Below are 19,691 nucleotides of genomic sequence, written 5' to 3'. Positions count from 1 at the left end.
GTATATATCAAATGAAATTTTCAACATGCTAAAGTAATAATAAAAGTAAGTGCAAACATACTATGGTATAATACTAAACCCCTAACGGGAAGGATTGTGCCTGATGTTCATATGATGAAATCATAATCTTTCAGTCAGTTTAATTGAAGTCTGGAGCTGGCATGTCAGTTAACTGCTAGTAGTCTGTTGTTATTTATGTATTATTGTCATTTTGTTTATTTTCTTTGGTTACATCTTCTGACATCAGACTCGGATTTCTCTTGAACTGAATTTTAATGTGCGTATTGTTATGCGTTTACTTTACTACATTGGTTAGAGGTATAGGGGGAGGGTTGAGATTTCACAAACATGTTTAACCCCGCCGCATTTTTGCGCCTGTCCCAAGTCAGGAGCCTCTGGCCTTTGTTAGTCTTGTATACTTTTAATTTTAGTTTCTTGTGTACAATTTGGAAATTTGTATGGCGTTCATTATCACTGGACTAGTATATATTTGTTTAGGGGCCAGCTGAAGGACGCCTCCGGGTACGGGAATTTCTCGCTACATTGAAGACCTGTTGGTGACCCTCTGCTGTTGTTTTTTATTTGGTCGGGTTGTTGTCTCTTTGACACATTCCCCATTTCCATTCTCAATTTTATTCTTGAAGAAGTTACTGTTAAAATGCTAACAAATTATTCCACTGTCCTTATGTACCAGTAATAATATCTTCATACAACATTTGAACTAAAAATTAATTTACCGCAAACATTTTAATTAGGCACACTATGTAATAAGTATTCAAATTTATGTATTATCTTTTACTTCATTGTTTTGTATCTTCTTTTTCAAATGCCATTGTAAACAATGACAGGAATACTTTAATATCAATATCAGTATATCCACAGCTTAGCAATATTAGCTAGCAGTATATTATTATACATGTATCTGTCATGTCCTTGTAAGTAAATTTTATAGCAGGTACAGATACATTCTACTAATTTCGCTCCTCGAATCTTCGAGTATGTAACTATAGCATTCATTTCCCGATGGTAAACAGGAAGTTGTTGAGTGATGAATCTGAAATAACATCACACGGTATAGCTAACTCATATAAACCCTGAAATTGAAGTTTAGAAACCTTGTAATTTTCCTGAGAAAGATGCGACGAAAAAATTTCACGGGACAGACTTTTGGATGTACAGACAGAAATAAAGTAGTATATATTTGTAAATCTACTTTTTTAAAGACTAACAATTTTTGGTAAAAAAAAACCCAAACAAAATGCACACAGTGGCAAACTTCATGGGTTATTTTTGTGAATAAAACTCAATAGCTAGCATAAGTAGTTCTAAAATACATAACAAAAAATCAAAAGGAAGCTTACCTTACATTTCAGCTAAGTTTCATGAAAAAAACCCACTCGTATGTTTTTTTTGTTGTATCAGCGGTAGAGGTTGAGGTAGACTTACATTCATAGCAATACGAATTTGAGACACAAACCCTTTTTCATCTATAGGTTTATAAAGAGCAGTGACCTTCTTCGTTTATAAAATGATAAAGTGACATGCGTACTTTAATGCTTCTGCACACTCGTCTGTTGGAATATAATTAACGACTTTATATCAAACGGGGCTTTATTTTGCCTCTTGGACTAATGGTCTTCCAAAGGAAATTTTATAAATGCCACTATGGGTCTCTTGTTACTGGGGATATAGCTTTGAGTAATGGAATTTATTCCTGTCAACAGGGACACAGTTCAGATATTTGATGTAATGCTCTTTTTTAGAAGTAAAGTGCATGTAGTGATCTATTCAATTTTATTACTGATAATTATTATATTATATAAAAAGGATTACTACTATACGATTTCATGGGAATTCAATTTTGTGGTGTTCTGAAATGTAAGTGGTATTATGTGGAGGTTAATTTTTGGATATGTTCTTTCCACGAAATAAGCGAAATTACACCCTCCTCGAAAATTTCTTTTTTTACAGTATTTGTCAAAGTGGGAAGTCTTGATGAGCAAACTACATATAAATTAGTCTAATATTATTGCTTCTTTTTGTTTTTGCTGTGATTCCTTACTAATAGTGAACATCATTATTATACGTAATCGCAGCCAAAAATTGAAAGAAGTAATATTAGACTAATATGACTCATAGATAGGAACATGAGGAAGGCGTCCCAGTTAATCATTAAAAAAGCCTTTCAAGAAATTATAATATTATTTGAACTATGCGTAAAAAAAATACTCTATTTTGATAGAAAGTGGTATTTCTGACTTGGTAATAATTTAAAGAATACTGGTTCTAAGATAATTTATTCAATGTGCATGCCTTATCTAGAGCATGACGAATGGTCCAGGATATCTAAAAAAAGGAAACAATTCACCAGATATTAATGTTTGCTTGAACGACATACACTTCAAGTAGAATGGTAAACAAAATAGAGGGAGTACAATGGAAACACTAGGGAAAAAAAATGACAAAACCAAAGAACGAAAAATAAAAAGCCGTCTGCAGTCATTTTAAGGACATAAAGACGATGCTATCAGCTTTAAACGTCCTTGAATTGCATCTGATTTAAAAAAAAAATAAATTCTATAGTAATTTGGAGGCCCTTATAACAACATGATAACATACATCATGTACATGTACCATAATAAATATTATATAGAGATATAAAACTTTTTTGACAAGTACGAGAAATAAAAAGTATGACAGGAAACATGGAAAATAATATAGAGAAACACGAAGCACACATATCGTGTTAAGGTTTACTTTGAAGCAAGTATTAATGCCCTGTGCTCCAAATTTAGATTTCCATACTTTGAATGTAGGGATCATGGCTCCAGCAATATAGGTTCCAGAGAGAAGTAACCAGTTAATCAAATGTGCCCAACCAGGAATGGCAGGATACATGTACCTGCGAACCAAATATAAGAAAAGAGTTTAAGGGTAAATGATGAGAATAGCCTGTTAGAATAATGCAGGGAACTTGTATTATTCGATATTTTGTTCATTTATTGACGGAACTCGATACAGTATATAATGTTGTTGCAGTCTAGTTTAGTTTTTACCACGTGTATATTATGCTTGCCAACATTGAACTCGTTTTTATTTAATAGATATGTAGCTTTTCGCTTTCTGAAGTGGACGATTAACAAAACAAGCAATGTGTCTCATAAATAATACATATTTGGTATGTTTCACTCTTCTTCACTAGATTAATTATTAAACTATTTAAGATGCACAAAATTCGAATGCTAATTTCAAATGGTTATCACCTCATCTATCAGCTTCACTTGCTACGCTGAATGCACCACAACGTTGTGTCACGTAAGTTAACGTTGGTGTGTCAATTTATCATTAAATTCGATGTTAACATCACTTTGTGTTGTTTTTCAGAATCGTAATTCTGCGCTTCATGAGGCTGTAATTGAAGGACATACTGATATCGTTAGGTTGCTAATCGACTGGGGTATTGATCTAGATTTACAAAATAGTGTAAGTTGAGAATAACTTATATTGGATTTACCAATTGCATCAATTGTGTAATGCTGCACGTTCAAATCCATAATTACAATATAATTTATACCTTTAAAAAAAAAGATGTGGTATGATTGCAAATGAGACAACTGTCCACATGAGACGAAATAGTTATCAAAGGTACCAGGATTATAATTAAGTACGCCATACGCGCGTTTCGTCTACATAAGACTAATCAGTGACGCTCATATCAAAATATTTATAAAGCCAAACAAGTAAAAAATTGAAGAGCAATGAGGATCAAAAATTTTAAAAAAGTTGTGCCAAATACGGCTATGGTAATCTATGCCTGGAATAAGGAAATTCTTAGTTTGTAAACAGGAAATTTCTAAAAATGACCACATTATTGATATTCATGTCAGCACCGAAATGTTGACTACTGGGCTTGTGATTCTCTCGGGGACGAAAACTTGTTTCCTAGCTTGAGAGTGCTTGCAAAACCGTACATGTTTGAAAATGACACACAGAAATTAACAACTATAGGTCACCGTACGGCCCTCAACAATGAGCCCATACCGCATAGTTAGCTATAAAAGGCTTCGAAATGACAATGTAAAACAATTCAAACGAGAAAACTAACGGTCTTATTTTTATAAAAAAAATGACATTGCCAATCTTGTTAAATCGTAAGAGTTCGAAAAGGAATATATTGAATTTATTCCTATAAAAAAAGGTCAAACTAACTGAACGTAGTTTACCTTCACAGTTCTAATAAAGACGTATAAACAAACTCCGAAAATATTTGAATAAACTATATAAAATTTAAAAAAACTTGTTTCCTAGCTTGAGAGTGTACATGTTTGTAAGGAATTGATTGTATTAATCAAAAAAAGAAGATCGAACATACTTTACATAAATCAACTTTACAGTTCAAATACAGACCTATAGGTTGCAATTCTGTAAATATTGACACTGTAATTTCCCATAGGAACTCCTTTTACGGCTAAAACTGTACCACTTTACTATGAGGTTTAAAAAAAAATCTTATCCTACAATTGAAAGTTCATATGCACTACACTTTTTTTCCAACGTCAAAATATACAGCTGTGTGGCATATTTTCAACGTGTATATGCCCTGAACTTTTCAGAGTTTAAACTAACAATAATTTTCTTAACTGCCCCTTCCTCGAATGAAAGGTTAGCACAGATTTCAATTTAAACAATATGCACAAGTATATTTACTGGTAACATTAACAAGTGATGTCTGTGTGAGATGGAACACAGAGAGCATAACAGGTAACCAGTATTTAAACAAAATTAAATTTCAATGAATATTCAAGATCTCCCCAAAAGATGCGTGGTTAGAGAAACAGATGTGTTCACAAAGTGCAGCCTATAGACTTTCGATACGTTTCCTAGCAAGATAGTGATTGGTCCTAGATATACATATGAATGATAGCATTTCTTAATGAATTACCTGAAAGACAATTAGACGTTTGCAGATTTGATTTACATACACAATTTCATTAATTTAACCTAAAAGACAAAGCTCGTTATATGTAGTCATCTCATACAATGTCAGAAACAGATAGGCGAACTATATTTAATGAAATCAATTATACAAATTAATAATACCATACTTAGCAAATAATAAAATGTGACGACAAGATAGACAGACGTACATAAACAAAACATGGAAACATTAATGTGGATTAAAACGAATCAACTCTATGAAAAGATGAACAGATCGTTTTCCTCATATGGAAGTCTTTCATAAATGTACAAATCCGGGGGCGAGTTTAATTTAGTAGTTCATATTTGAATAAAAAAGAACAGGAATGTTCGTTTTGTTGTTACGAACATTGTATACGCAGTCAAATGTAACACAGAATATCTAAAGGATCACTAAATCGTGTTGCTGTCCTTATAGGGGTAAATTTAGTAAAAAATCTCCCATTGACTTTAATGCTAATCTATGTGTGGAAGTAAATTTATACCTGATTTACCTTTAGAAATTAAAAACTTTCATATATCATTTATGAAAGTACAAATGTAGCCCTATCTTTTGCAACAATAAAAACATAGGGTCATGCGGCATTTTTGGGCATTCACATGGCCTTGTTTACAAACAATGTAGATTTGCACTGAATTCCTTTACTGACTCCCATTACTTTTCAAGCCTGTAGGTAAAAAAATTAGCACATTCAGCATTTTTTTTTTCAACTCCAGTTTTGATCCATCTACCAAAAAATATGTATTACAAACATTATCTACCAATCAAAAGAGCACATAACTTCAGTTTTAGACAGAAAGCTCTCCCCCAAATAGGCGGTCCCTGATGACGTATATTTATTTACTGAATTTACCCCTATAAGGGACTTTCTTACTTCTTTTCCCACTTTTTTTGCGAGAAGAAAAAAAAACATGCTTGGATGCGGGAAACTTCGTTGCCCTAACTACAAAATCCAAATGATCACTTCTTGAACTTAAATGATTATAACTGATTTATATTCTAGCTAAACCGATAAACTCTTGAATGCATTAAAATAAATATTTGACAAAAAAACATTTACACTTTAAAAAGATGTTCTGTAATGTAGTTTTTGTGTTGTTTTATAAAGGTATTTATTTTTATTATACATGTTATATATATATAATATTTTTTTTGTTTTCGTGGAGTTTTAAGGCATATTGTTAATTTTGTTCATCTGATGAGTTAAGCATTTTTCAACTGATTTTTTAATTCGTTCATATGTTGTACTGTTAAACCACTGTCCCAGGTTAGGGGAGGGTTTGAATCCTACTAACATGTTTAAACCCCGCCACATTATGTATGTATGTATGTGCCTGTCCCAAATTAGGATCATGTAATTCAGTGGTTGTCGTTTGTTTATGTGTTAAATATTTGTTTTTCGTTCATATTTTGTACATAAATAAGGCCGTTATGTTTCTCGTTTGAATTGTTCTACATTGTCATTTTGTGGCCTTTTATAGCTGACTATGCGGTTTGGGCTTTGCTCATTGTTTGAGGCCGCACGTTGACCTATAGTTGTTAATTTCTGTGTCATGCATGCACTTCATCTGGCTGCATTTAACAAGAAAACCGAAATCGCAAGGTTGCTAATTCATAGTGTTATTAATCTAAATATACAGGATGTGGTAAGTGAAATACATATTACATTGATTTTACCAATAATATGTCGTCACCAGTACTAACTCAAATCTTATGTGCATAATGAAAATAAATGTCTCTCCAATGATGCTGGACGTTAACATTTAGAATTACATTATATGTGAATTTTGAAAACCAAAACAACCGCACACGTTAGAAAAGGGATCAAGGGGAAATACACATTCTTACAATACCCTAATGTTTGCATATACAATAGTTATAGAACAAATCAACATCAGAAATCTATTACAAAATATTATCCAACTGCAATGTATTAATTTGCAACAAATATATATTTAATGTCAATGCAGATATACCGTTAAAATATGACCGACAATAACAATAATAGAACTACTACTATCGTTCACTACATGTAAATACAGGTAAGACGAAAGAAGGATGTCTAACGTTCAAAGAAGAAAAACGAAATTAGATCCTCCTCGAAAATTTCTGTTTTTACAGCATTTGTCAAAATGGGAAGTCTTGATGAGCAAACTACATATCAGTCTAATAATATTGTTTCTTTCAGGTTTTGCTGTGATTCATTCCTAATAATGACGGTCAAACTATGATCATCATTATTAGAAGTGTTACGGCCAGAAATCGCCTTTAAATTGTAGCCAACAAAAGACACAAATCAATGATAAAATTTAACAATATTTATTATACAAAAGTTTACAAGAAGTATTACACAAATATTACTGTCAACTTAACTGTCAAAATATGAGTCCAGTCTTTTATCTTTATCTGTATCCGGATATCTTTCGGAATCCAATCTGAATATTACGGTCACAATCCAGTATGATGTTGTTTGTAGAATAAAAGTGTCAATCCAAAGGCTATGAATATTAATGTCTATCGATGTCTTAGTCCAAATCCAAGAGTAAGAGTGAGAGTTTAACTTTAGTGTCTGTATATATATATAGTTGTCATGGAAGATTCTAGAACAGTCTATAATGGAACATCCTGGAAAGTTACAACGGAAGTTTTTCATCTTTTATTAGGATCATTCTGGAAAGTTCCAATCATTCTGTAATTGTTCCAGTGATTTCTAAACTGCACAGTTCTAAGATTATTCTGTAAACAACTATCAGGCCATATAACACAAATTAGGCCAACATAAATAAATACAATAATTACAATATCATAACACCTCCCCCCTTAAAAGAAGTTTTAGTGTAACAAAAACTTATCATGAATAATATGAACAAAAATATAATAGTATATACAAAGTGTTTTAATAAGCTCTAGATAAAGCATCTGCTATTACATTATCTTTACCCTTAATGTGTTTTACAATTACATCATATTCCTGTAACAATAAACTCCACCTAGTCAACCTCTGATTCTTGTTTCTCATTTTATGTATGAAGGTGAGAGGATTATGATCAGTACAAACAAGAATAGGATATACAGTGGGATTCAAATATACACCAAAATGTTGAAGTGCTGACAACATTGCAAAACACTCTTTTTCAATAGTTGAATAATTTTTCTGATGTTTATCTAATTTCTTGGAAAAATATGATATAGGTTTCTCAACATTATCATCTGTCTCTTGATATAAAACAGCTCCAATTCCTACATCGCTTGCATCAACGGCAAGTTTAAATTGTTTTTCAAAGTCTGGAGTAATCAGAACTGGACTATTAGTTAAAAGTGATTTGCTATTTTCAAAAGCGTTTTGACAATTTTCACTCCAGATAAATTTAGAATCTTTTCGTAAAAGATGAGTCAATGGTTGAACCACAGTAGCAAAATTTGAACAAAATTTCCTGTAAAATCCAATCATGCCTAAATATCTCATAAGTTGTTTTCTATTTGTAGGAGGAGGAAATTTGGAAATAGCTTCCACTTTAGCCATAATAGGTTTCACTTGACCTTGGCCAACTGTATGCCCTAAATAATCAACAGTGGCCTGACAAAATTCACTTTTACCAAGATTAACAGTCAAGTTTGATTGTGACAATCTATCAAAAGTATCATACAAATGTGTTAAATGCTGTTCCCAGCTATCACTACATACAATTAGATCATCAATATAAGCATAACAACAGTTTAAATCTTTTATAACATTATTGATCATTCTTTGAAATGTAGCTGGTGCACTTTTCATGTCAAACGGCATTACAATATATTGAAATAAGCCATCTGGTGTAACAAAAGCTGATATTTCACGAGCTCTCTGTGTCAGTGGAACTTGCCAATAACCTTTCAACAAATCAAATTTGCTCACAAATTTTGCTTGACCAATGTTGTCAATACAATCGTCTATCCTTGGAATCGGATAGGAATCAGATTTTGAGACTGAATTTACTTTTCTGAAATCAGTCACTAAACGAAAGGTTTTATCTGGTTTTGGCACAAGGAGACAAGGAGAGCTCCATTCACTGTTACTCGGCTCAATAATATCATTGTCAAGCATATATCTAATTTCTTTTCTCATAGCTTCAAGTTTGTGTGGATTGAGCCGGTAAGGATGTTGCTTAATTGGAGAAGCATCTCCTACATCAACATCATGACAAACAGCAGTGGTTTTGTTTGGCACATCTGGAAAAAGATTTTTAAAAGAAAATACCAAAGCTTTTATTTCTTCTCTACGATCAAAAGACAGATGTGCAAGTTTTGAATCTAAATTTGACAAAATTTCTGAATTTTTCAATCTAACTGTCTCTTCCAAAGTTTTAGAACTAAAAGGTGGTTCAATTACATCTGGTTTGTCATGATTGTTCTCAAATTTAACCATGCCTAAAGTGGCAACTGGTTTACTCTTACATTCATTAGTACGCTCAAAATGTGGCTTTAACATATTAATATGACACACCCTGTTTTGTTTACGCCGACCTGGAGTTTTTACAATATAATTTAACTCATTAATTTTACTCTCTATTGTATAAGGACCACAATATTTAGCCTGTAAAGGATGTCCAGGGACTGGCAAAAATACAAGTACCTTATCACCAGGCTCAAAAACTCTATCCCTGGCATCTTTATCATACCATATTTTCATCTTGTTCTGTACATTTTTTAAGTTTTTCTGAGCAATTTGACAAGCAGTATATAATTTTTCTTTAAATCTAGATACATAGTCTAAAAGATTCAAGTCAGTATGTTCAGTAAGCCACTTTTCCTTAATCAATTTTAACGGTCCCCTTACAGTATGGCCAAATACCAACTCAAAGGGACTAAATCCAAGGGATTCTTGAACAGCCTCTCGGACTGCAAAAAGTAGAAAGTGAACTCCATCATCCCAGTCTCTGTCAAATTGAAGACAAAAAGTTCTAATCATGTTCTTCAATGTTTGATGAAAACGTTCTAAGGCACCTTGAGATTCTGGATGGTACGCACTTGATCTATACTGAGCAATCCCTAACTGGTACACGACTTGCTGAAATAGACCTGACATGAAATTTGATCCCTGGTCGGACTGTATAGACTTAGGAAGTCCTACTAATGTGAAAAATTTGATAAGTGCTTTGACAATAGTAGGTGTCTTGATATTTCTTAGCGGAATAGCCTCAGGAAAGCGAGTGGAGGTACACATGATTGTCAATAAATACGCATTTCCAGTTTTGATCTTTGGTAAAGGTCCAACGCAGTCAATTAGAACTCTGCTGAAAGGTTCATCAAAGGCTGGAATAGGCAGAAGTGGTGCTGGTGGTATTTTCTGGTTAGGCTTACCAACAACCTGGCATATATGGCATGATTTGCAGTATTCTGCGACATCATTTCGAAGTCTGGGCCAGTAGAAATGCTGCAATATCTTAAGGCAAGTCTTCCTTATACCTAAGTGTCCAGCCAAGGGGGTGTCATGGGCAAGACCAATAATTTCTTGTCTATAAACTTTAGGCACCACCACTTGGTATACCACTCTCCATTCCTCCTCTGGGGTAGCATCAGGAGGCCTCCACTTCCTCATTAAAATGCCGTCCTGATGGTAATAGCATTCGGCCACTTTGTCTGCTTCCTCCTGTGGTTGAGCCCGCTGGTTGAGCTGAAGAACCTCAGGGTCTTTATGTTGTTCTTTGAATAAATTCTTTCGGTCTAATGAATGGCTGTTTACGCTTGGCCATGGCATAATAACATTCTTGTTAACACTAGGTAGTCTTATTATGGCCTTTTCTGAGCTACCAGGACCTTCAATGTCAGCTAGGAAAGTGGCAGAAAGGTCCATGTAATCAAACTGGTCTTCTTGCAAACTCTCATCTTGTTGTTTTCTAGCCATCGCCCTAGTAACAACACAAGCTGGATAGAATTCAGCATCATCTTCAGGTGATTTAACATCCACAATTGGTTCACTGGTAACAATTGGTTCAGCAACCACTTTGTTCCTAGCTAGATCATTTCCTAGCAATAATGTAACACCCTCAACAGGGAGATTAGGACGAACACCCACAATAACTGGTCCAGTTATCAAATCTGACTTCAGATAAATACGATGGAGAGGAACATCTATACAACCTAACTCTACACCTTGTAACAAAACGGAGGCACCAGCAGAAGTCTTCTCGGACAAAGGCAACACACCTTCTAACAATAAAGACTGAGAAGCTCCAGTGTCCCGTAAAATCTTAATAGGCTGAAGAGTGGTATCATCAACAATAGAAATAAACCCATCAGACATAAAGGGTTTATATTCCTCCATGTAATCACAAAAACTGGACTTAAAAGCCTGACTCGCAGGACATTCCAACGTACTGGTAATATAAGGTGTCGTACACGCACTGGACTTCGGCTTATTATCTCGTTCATTCTTCTTCTGGAGTCTAAAACAATCAGCCATCAGGTGACCATTCTTCTTACAATAAGCACAAATCAGTGACTTCTTCTCAAAAGTATCAAATTTTGGACTAGACGTATTAAAACTGGACTGACTCTTATTCTGTGCAACAGGCTTACCATCAGTACGCTCAGTGCTTTGATTTTTGTAATTTCCACTTGAATTATTAACATTTTGACCCTTGAAACTTCTTTTATGTGAAAGGGTATAATTATCTGAAATTACAGCTACATCATGTATTGTCCCAACAGTTTTGTCGTCTAAATGTGTTTTTAAGTCTAAATGAACACATTGTTTGAACTCTTCTATTAACATCAATTGTCTTAGGTTATCAAAATTGTTATCTGTTTTCTTTGAAGTAAGCCATTTATCAAATAGATCTTCTTTTTCCCGAGCAAATTCCACATAGGTTTGCGAATCAAACTTTTTATAAGATCTAAATTTCTGTCTATATGCTTCTGGTAATAGCTCATAGGCTTTCAAAACTTCCTGTTTCACCGTGTAATAATCGGAACTTTTTTCTGATGGAAGTGCAGAGTATATTTCAGCGGCCTTACCCTCAAAAACACTTTGTAGCATTGTAGTCCAATATGGCTTTGGCCATTTCAAATTATTAGCAATTTTCTCAAACTGTGGAAAATATTTATCGACTGTTTTTTCACAAAATTTGGGAACCAAACGTATATTTTTTGCTGCATCAAAATAATCTGATTTCGACTGGACTTTAGTGTTATTTTCTTCTTTGCCAATTTCAATTTTTATTTTTTCCATCTCTAGCCTTTCCCTCATTGCAAGTTCTGCCTGTTTTAATTTAAGTTCATCTTGTTTTATTTTAAGTTCATCTTGTTTTTTCTCCATCTCCATTCTTTCCTTCATTTCCAATTCTTTTATTTTAAATTCATCTTCTTTTTCTTTCTTTTCCATTTCTAACCTTTCCTTCATTTCCAGTTCTGCTTGTTTTAATTTAAATTCATGTTCTAATTCAAGCTGTTTTAATTTAAAGGCATCGACATTTTCGACCTAAAGTTCAAGAGCCTCTTCACCTAAAATTTCTGCGTCAACTAATTTGTCTATTTTGATAAAAAAAAAATAACGATTATTTATGAGAGGTTTGTTAACAATGATATAGAAATCATATAAGTTAATGCAGATTCTGCTCACATTCTGTAGCACCTGAAATCAGCCTACATTTTTTGTAAGGTATATGTTTCTTAGTATTAAGTGTTATATGATGTCTCTCGGGTGCTGTTGTCGGTCTGTTTGTCTCTTCATTTTCGGCCATGGCGTTGTCAGTTAGTTTTCGATCTATGTGTTTGCATGTCCTGGTATTTTCCCTTCTTCTTTTCTAGATTAATTATTAAACTATTTTAGATGCAAAAAAATTAACTGTGTTATGCTGGACGTTAAAATCCATAATTACAATCTTATTGATCTATTCAAAAAAGAAGATGTGATATGATTGCAAATGAGACAACTGTCCACAAGAGACCAAAATGACACAGAAATTAACAACTATAGGTCACCGTACGGCCATCAACAATGAGCCAATACCGCATAGTTAGAAATAAAAGGCCCGGAAATGATAATGTAAAACAATTCAAACGAAAAAACTAACGGCCGTTTTTTATAAAAAAAATGACATTGCTAATCTTGTAAAATCATAAGAGTTCGAAAAGGAATATATTGAATTTATTCTGATAAAAAGAAGATCAATCAAACTTAACGTAGTTCACTTACACAGTTCTAATACAGACGTATAAACAAACTCCGAAAATATTTGACGAATAAGCTAAGCAATATTAAAAACCTTGTTTCGTAGCGTGAGAGTGCTTGCAAAACCGTACATGTTTGAAAAGAATTAATTGTATCAATCACAAAAAGAAGATCGAATATACTTTTCATAAATCAACTTTACATTTCAAATACAGACCAATAGGTTGCATGTCTGTAAATATTGACAATGTAATTTCCCATAGGAACTACTTTTACGGCTAAAACTGTACCACTTTTACTATGAAATTTTGAAAAAAAATCTTATCTTAGAATTGAAAATTATTTGTACTACAATTTATTTCAAAGGTAAAACTATAGAGCTGTGCGGCATATTTTCAACGTTTATATGCTCTGAACTTTTCAGAGTTTAAACTAACACTAATTTTCTTAACTGCTCCCTACCTCGAATGAAGGGTTACCACAGTTGTCAATTTAAACACTATGCACAAGTATATTTACTGGTAAGATTCCCAAGTGATGTCTCTGTGAGATGGAACACAAAGAGCTTAATAGGGAATCAGTATGTAAACAAAATCAAATTTCCATGAATATTCAAGATCTCCCCAAAAGAGGCGTGGTTTGAGAAACAGCTGTGTTTACAAAGTGCAGCCTATAGACTTTCGCTATGTTTCGTAGCAAGATAGTGATTGGTCCTAGATATGAATGATAGCATTTCTTAATGAATTACATGAAAGACAGTTAGACGTTTGCAGATTTGATTTACGTACACAATTTCATTAAATTTGTCTAAAAGAAAAAGCTCGTTAGTTGAAGTCATCTTATACAATGTCAATAACAGAGAGGCGAACTATATTTAAAGAAATCAATCATACAAATCAAAAATACCATGCATAGCAGATAGCAAAATATGACGACAAGATTGACAGACGTACACACAACAAAACGCGGAAACTTTAATGTGGATTAAAACGAACCACACCCTATGAAAATATGAGCAGATCGTTTTCCTCAAATGGTAGCCGTTGTGTCTTTCTTAAATATACAAATCCGGGGGCGAGTTTAATTTAGTAGTTCATATTCGAAAAAAAGAGAACAGGAGTGTTCGTATTGTTGTTTCGAACATTGTATACGTTTTCAAATGTAGCACAGAATATCCAAAGCTATCCACTAAATCGTGACGGAGTCCTTAAAAGTTTCAATAGGACTATTTCAGTTTTGCTTTTGTACCATGATATATCCTTGACATTAATCTTAAGATGACATTGTCAACTCATACCTATACTTCATAGTGTCATGTAGTACAAAATACAACTTTTATATATGTGGTCGAAAAATAAAAATAAAATGATTAAGGGTGTAGTCATGTCTTTTTAGAAACGTTTGTCAGGTGTTTTGACTCGATGGACTCTTCTCTCAATGAAGGGTAATCTAGTTTGTTCCATATCTTTCCCTTTCTTTTCATATAAGAATCTTCTAGGTCATTTAAGGTTATTTGTCAACATTTAAGTAGATTATAGATTTATTTTCTTGCGATTTTAGACCTAAATAATGTATTGGGCTAATAAAAAAATAATTATCTCTAAAAGGATTTCTAGAAGTTGTATATATTGTTAGCGTAGATACTTATGCTCTTCTAATTGAGCAAATTGATTTAAAAATTTAGATTTCTTTTTAATGTCACATTCTTAAGAATTACAAATTGCAAAATGCCATGTAACCTTCAAGGTCAAATTGTAATTGTTAATCTTGGTTTAAAATTTTGTCGAAGGTGGAGAGTTTAAGTTTGTACCATGGATCTTGTTTAAATTTATAAGTTCTTCGTTGGAGAATAGCGTATTTGTATGAACTCTTTCAATAATTTGTAGATGATTTGTTTCCTACGTATGTTTTATTGTTGATTTATATATCAGTTTTTATTAAAATAAAAAATGTTTCTAGCCAAATTTGTCTTAATCGAGTATCGAATTTGAACACCTATAAAAAAGAAATCGCCTTTTTATAATTAGCAAGAAGAGATCCGAAAACAATTAATTTAGTAAAGAGGTATAATTGATTTCCCAAAGGTGGAAATTATATCGTTTCCTGCTGTAGCGTCATCCATATAGTAAACTGGGATATGTATGGTTGCTCGTTTTATTTGTGGATACATTTTCGGGTTACAAAGTGAAATTCATTTTTCCGTAAATAGACATTACCCGAAAAACGTTTTTTTATGCGGCACCTCGTTGTAAAAAAAATCCCTTTGAATGCATTTAATAGAGGTTTCTCAACATCTTACGAACGAAAAGGAAACGCAAATACCAAAAACTTATGTAAACGAAAGCATCAAAATAAAATTAAACATCTATAACCAGTAGATTTGGAGCCGGACCAGTAGAGTTTTCAGTCCACTGGTCCGGCTGGCCAGTACACAAAAAACTTAAATTCGACCCCTACCGTACGGTAACCTACAGTTGTTAATTTCTGTGTCATGTTGGTCTATTGTGGAGAGGTGTCTCATTGGCAAATATAACACATAAAAATTTAAAAATGGATAAGGGAGATTAATCGAACGTTTATATTAAACATGTGAATAAACGAAATTCGTAACATTTAACAACAGAAATCAAATTTGAACACAGATGTTTTACCTCAAAAATAAAATGCAAGGTTGCCGAAAGACTATGCAATTGTTGACTGTTGTCTTTAAACACATTGCAATGTTGGTAGACATTTATCGTGGATTTTATTATATCAACATTACTGCTCCCTAACGATACGTTTGTAGAGTTTAGTCCGTTCGTAAGATGTTGTGAACCCTATATGAGTTTCACAATGTTTACACATATGTTCTATGATCCTCTGCTTTTCACATGAACGAAATTGGTTAAGTTCATTCACTTGTTAAACTTAAAACATGTCCAATCTCATTACAAAGACATTTTGTTTATTTATGCACAACGTTTGAGTTCCTCAGTAGTCAATTTTTCAATTCCGATTTGATTCTGTTATTATATACTTTTCAAACAAATTACTTCCCTTTGCTAATCGTAGACTGGTTCCATACACGACAAAAATGGCTTTTACCAAATTGAATGCAAAACAGGATGAATTGAAAGTGATGTATCGGCGGTTTACCTAATTGTTCATGAAAAATAATTTCTGATGTCAAAAGTATTTAGCTGAACAACAAACTAAAGTAATTAAAAGATTTGAAAATCTTCAAGATTACTCATATTACGCATAGGTAAATTTGCACTTTCTGCTAGCTCTCCATTGTAAATAAACAAAAGTTGTACCTCATAAGGGAGACAACTAAAAGATGGGATCTCCAATTACAGAGTCAATTACGGGAATTGGCAAATAGTCTATTTTGATGAATAAGGGTTAATGACCATTTATCATAACGGTTATTTGATTTTTATACCGACAACCTTGATACGAAGGACGCGACATCACGTTAATGTTGGTATCAGCTGCGTATCATTAAAACTTATTTATCAATTACTTTCTATATTTTATCCAGTCTTATGGTTAGACTGCACTTCACGAGGCTGTATGTAATTCGCAAAAAAAAATCTTAGGGTTGCTAATTGACGGTGGTATTAATTCAAATTTACGAGATACGGTAAGTTGATGATAAATTTGACCAAACATATATCAATGTTAGATACGACACGACCTTTACTTGTTTAACTGCACTTAATAAGCATTGTTGAAATCAACATCTCTTCAGTAAAGCTGGACATCAAAATGCATAAACACAATATAATGTAAACTTTGACTATCTTGTAAACCGTACATGTTCGAAAAAGAATGAATGATATATATATGTTCCAACATAAAATAATCAAAATTACCTAAAGAAGGTTAATAACAAAGTTATATTACAGTCATACAAATGTTCTGGATAGATTTTTGACGAATAAGTTGTAAAGTTATTAAAGGTACCAGGATTATAATTAATTTTTGAAATAGAAATACTAAATAGTAAGTAAAAAAAATCGCAAGATGGCGTTAGGTCCTAGATATAATTAAGAGTTTTTATGAGATACAAAAGTTGTCGAAATTTTGTTAGCAAACGACATTTTCAGCTATTTTACCCCAAATAAAAGTCTAGTTGCTTTTAGCTATGGTTTGCCTTATCATGAACAAGTGGCAACTGAAAGAAATAAAAGGTCTATATTATGGTTATGTATTATTGTCATTTTGTTTATTTTCTTTGGTTACATCTTCTGACATCAGACTCGGATTTCTCTTGAACTGAATTTTAATGTGCGTATTGTTATGCGTTTACTTTACTACATTGGTTAGAGGTATAGGGGGAGGGTTGAGATCTCACAAACATGTTTAACCCCGCCGCATTTTTGCGCCTGTCCCAAGTCAGGAGCCTCTGGCCTTTGTTAGTCTTGTATTATTTTAATTTTAGTTTCTTGTGTACAATTTGGAAATTAGTATGGCGTTCATTATCACTGGACTAGTATATATTTGTTTAGGGGCCAGCTGAAGGACGCCTCCGGGTGCGGGAATTTCTCGCTACATTGAAGACCTGTTGGTGACCCTCTGCTGTTGTTTTTTATTTGGTCGGGTTGTTGTCTCTTTGACACATTCCCCATTTCCATTCTCAATTTTATTTGATTATCATATCAGCTTATTGGTCAAAGTATACGACACGACGTTAACGTTGACTCACTTCCTTTATAATTAAAGTTTTGTTAACATCGTTATGTGTTTCGTTATCCAGAATGGTAATACTGCACTTCACCTGGCTGCGATAATCGGGCAAACAGAAATCGCAAGGTCGCTAATTGATGGTGGTATTAATCTAAATTTACAGGATGGGGTAAGTGAATTACATGCCAATATTTGATAAGACATCACGAATACTAACTCAATATTATGTGCATAATGAAAATAAATGTCTCTTCAGTGATGCTGGACGTTAACATTTATAATCACATTATATGTGAATTTTGAAAACCCGGAACAACCGCACACGTTAGAAAAGATATCATTGGGAAATACGTATTCTTACAATACCTCAATGTTTGCATATACAATAGTTAAAGAACAAATCAACATCAGAAATCTATAACATAATATTATCCAACTGCAATGTTTCAATTTGAAGGAACTGTATAATTAATGCCAATACAGATATACCGTTAAAATATGACCGATAATAAAAATAATAGAACTACTACTAGACGTTCACTAAATACATGAAACACAAAATTTAGTCCTGGTATATATGATGAGTTTATTTCCAACATTAAATGAACATTTTTAAAAAAATCCCACATACGAATATGATTATATTTGATTGATATATAGAGTAATGAAATGTTTTGCGATATTTTATTTAATTTACATAATTTCCTTTATATAGAACATAGTCAAAACTTTTATTTTTCAAATATCAACATTGTGCGTTAATTCATCTATCATGTTCTCAGTAAAATGATTTATTTTGCTTTAAACCATTTTTAAAAAGACAATTTGAAAGACATAGGAATAAGATGTTGGTAACAAAACGCTATAGCTAAGAAATTTCACAATTAATTGCATGCTAATGTTGAATACAAGTTGAGATTTTAACAAAAAATTGGAAACCGTAATTCATAAAAATATACAAATACGTGCTGAGCAAAGTTAGTGAAATCCGACATGTGGTAACTATTTAGATTAAAAACAAAATCTCCAAAGAAAATTTAAAACGGAAAGACCCATATCAAACGGCAAAACCAAAAGCTCAAATTGAGCGTTTCGATTGAAAATGTTTGTTATTCGAAAGTGTAAACATGGGAAAGTAACAAAGCTATATACTTAACCATGTTAACGAAAGATGACAATTTAAAAAATTTATCGCACACAATTATTCACATACCAATACCGTAGTTTTTGTTTTACCAAGCATGGTTCGACAGCACTGTTCAATGCCGCAAATCATGGGAATGCAATTATTGTCCATTTGATTATTGAAAATAATGCTGATGTCAATATACAGAACACGGTAGGTTGGAAATTGTGTATACCATTTATAGAACCAAATAGAGATTTTAAACGGATCTAGACAATATTGTAATGTTCAGGACAAAACAAAGATCACTAGAAATTTAATTAATTGTGAATAAATTATAACTATGAACTATTCATCATTTGTTATATGTTGACTCCTTTACCATGCAAGCCATGCATCAATTTAAAACGATTGTAAAAACTGTTATACAAGTTAACTGCATGAGTATGTTCAATTTTAAATGGAGATGCCTAACCCTTATTCAAACCATATTACGTCAATACAAAAGGTATTTCGTGTATATGTGTATGATCTTTTATGACCGATCTTTTTGGTCTCTCTGTCATTGGAAAAATCAATCTTGCATAACAATAATGAAAGTTACATACCAGTTTCTCCTTTTTTATGGCATTATGAACGTTGAAAAAATTATACATATTTGCTTGCGATTACAAATTAGGAATACAATACCTTTTAGCAAAACAAAATGTTTGGATTAGGTTTAAATTATAGCTAGTAAATGACATTACAAAACAACGTCA

General features: G+C 32.8%; 1 protein-coding gene across 2 annotated transcripts in view; it reads left to right on the top strand.

Moving 5' to 3' along the window:
• The window catches only part of LOC139486028 (uncharacterized), a 308,560-nt gene that overhangs the window by 12,957 nt on the left and 275,912 nt on the right, over positions 1-19,691 (top strand). For both annotated transcript variants that reach the window (XM_071270717.1, XM_071270718.1), the window contains exons 3-4: positions 17,875-17,973; positions 19,045-19,143. In XM_071270717.1, the coding sequence (XP_071126818.1) occupies positions 17,875-17,973; positions 19,045-19,143 (198 nt within the window). The remainder of the gene's footprint in view (positions 1-17,874; positions 17,974-19,044; positions 19,144-19,691) is intronic.

This window comes from Mytilus edulis, chromosome 8, assembly GCF_963676685.1.
Source record: "Mytilus edulis chromosome 8, xbMytEdul2.2, whole genome shotgun sequence".
NCBI lineage: Eukaryota > Metazoa > Mollusca > Bivalvia > Mytilida > Mytilidae > Mytilus > Mytilus edulis.
This window is presented reverse-complemented; position numbering and strand designations above follow the sequence as displayed.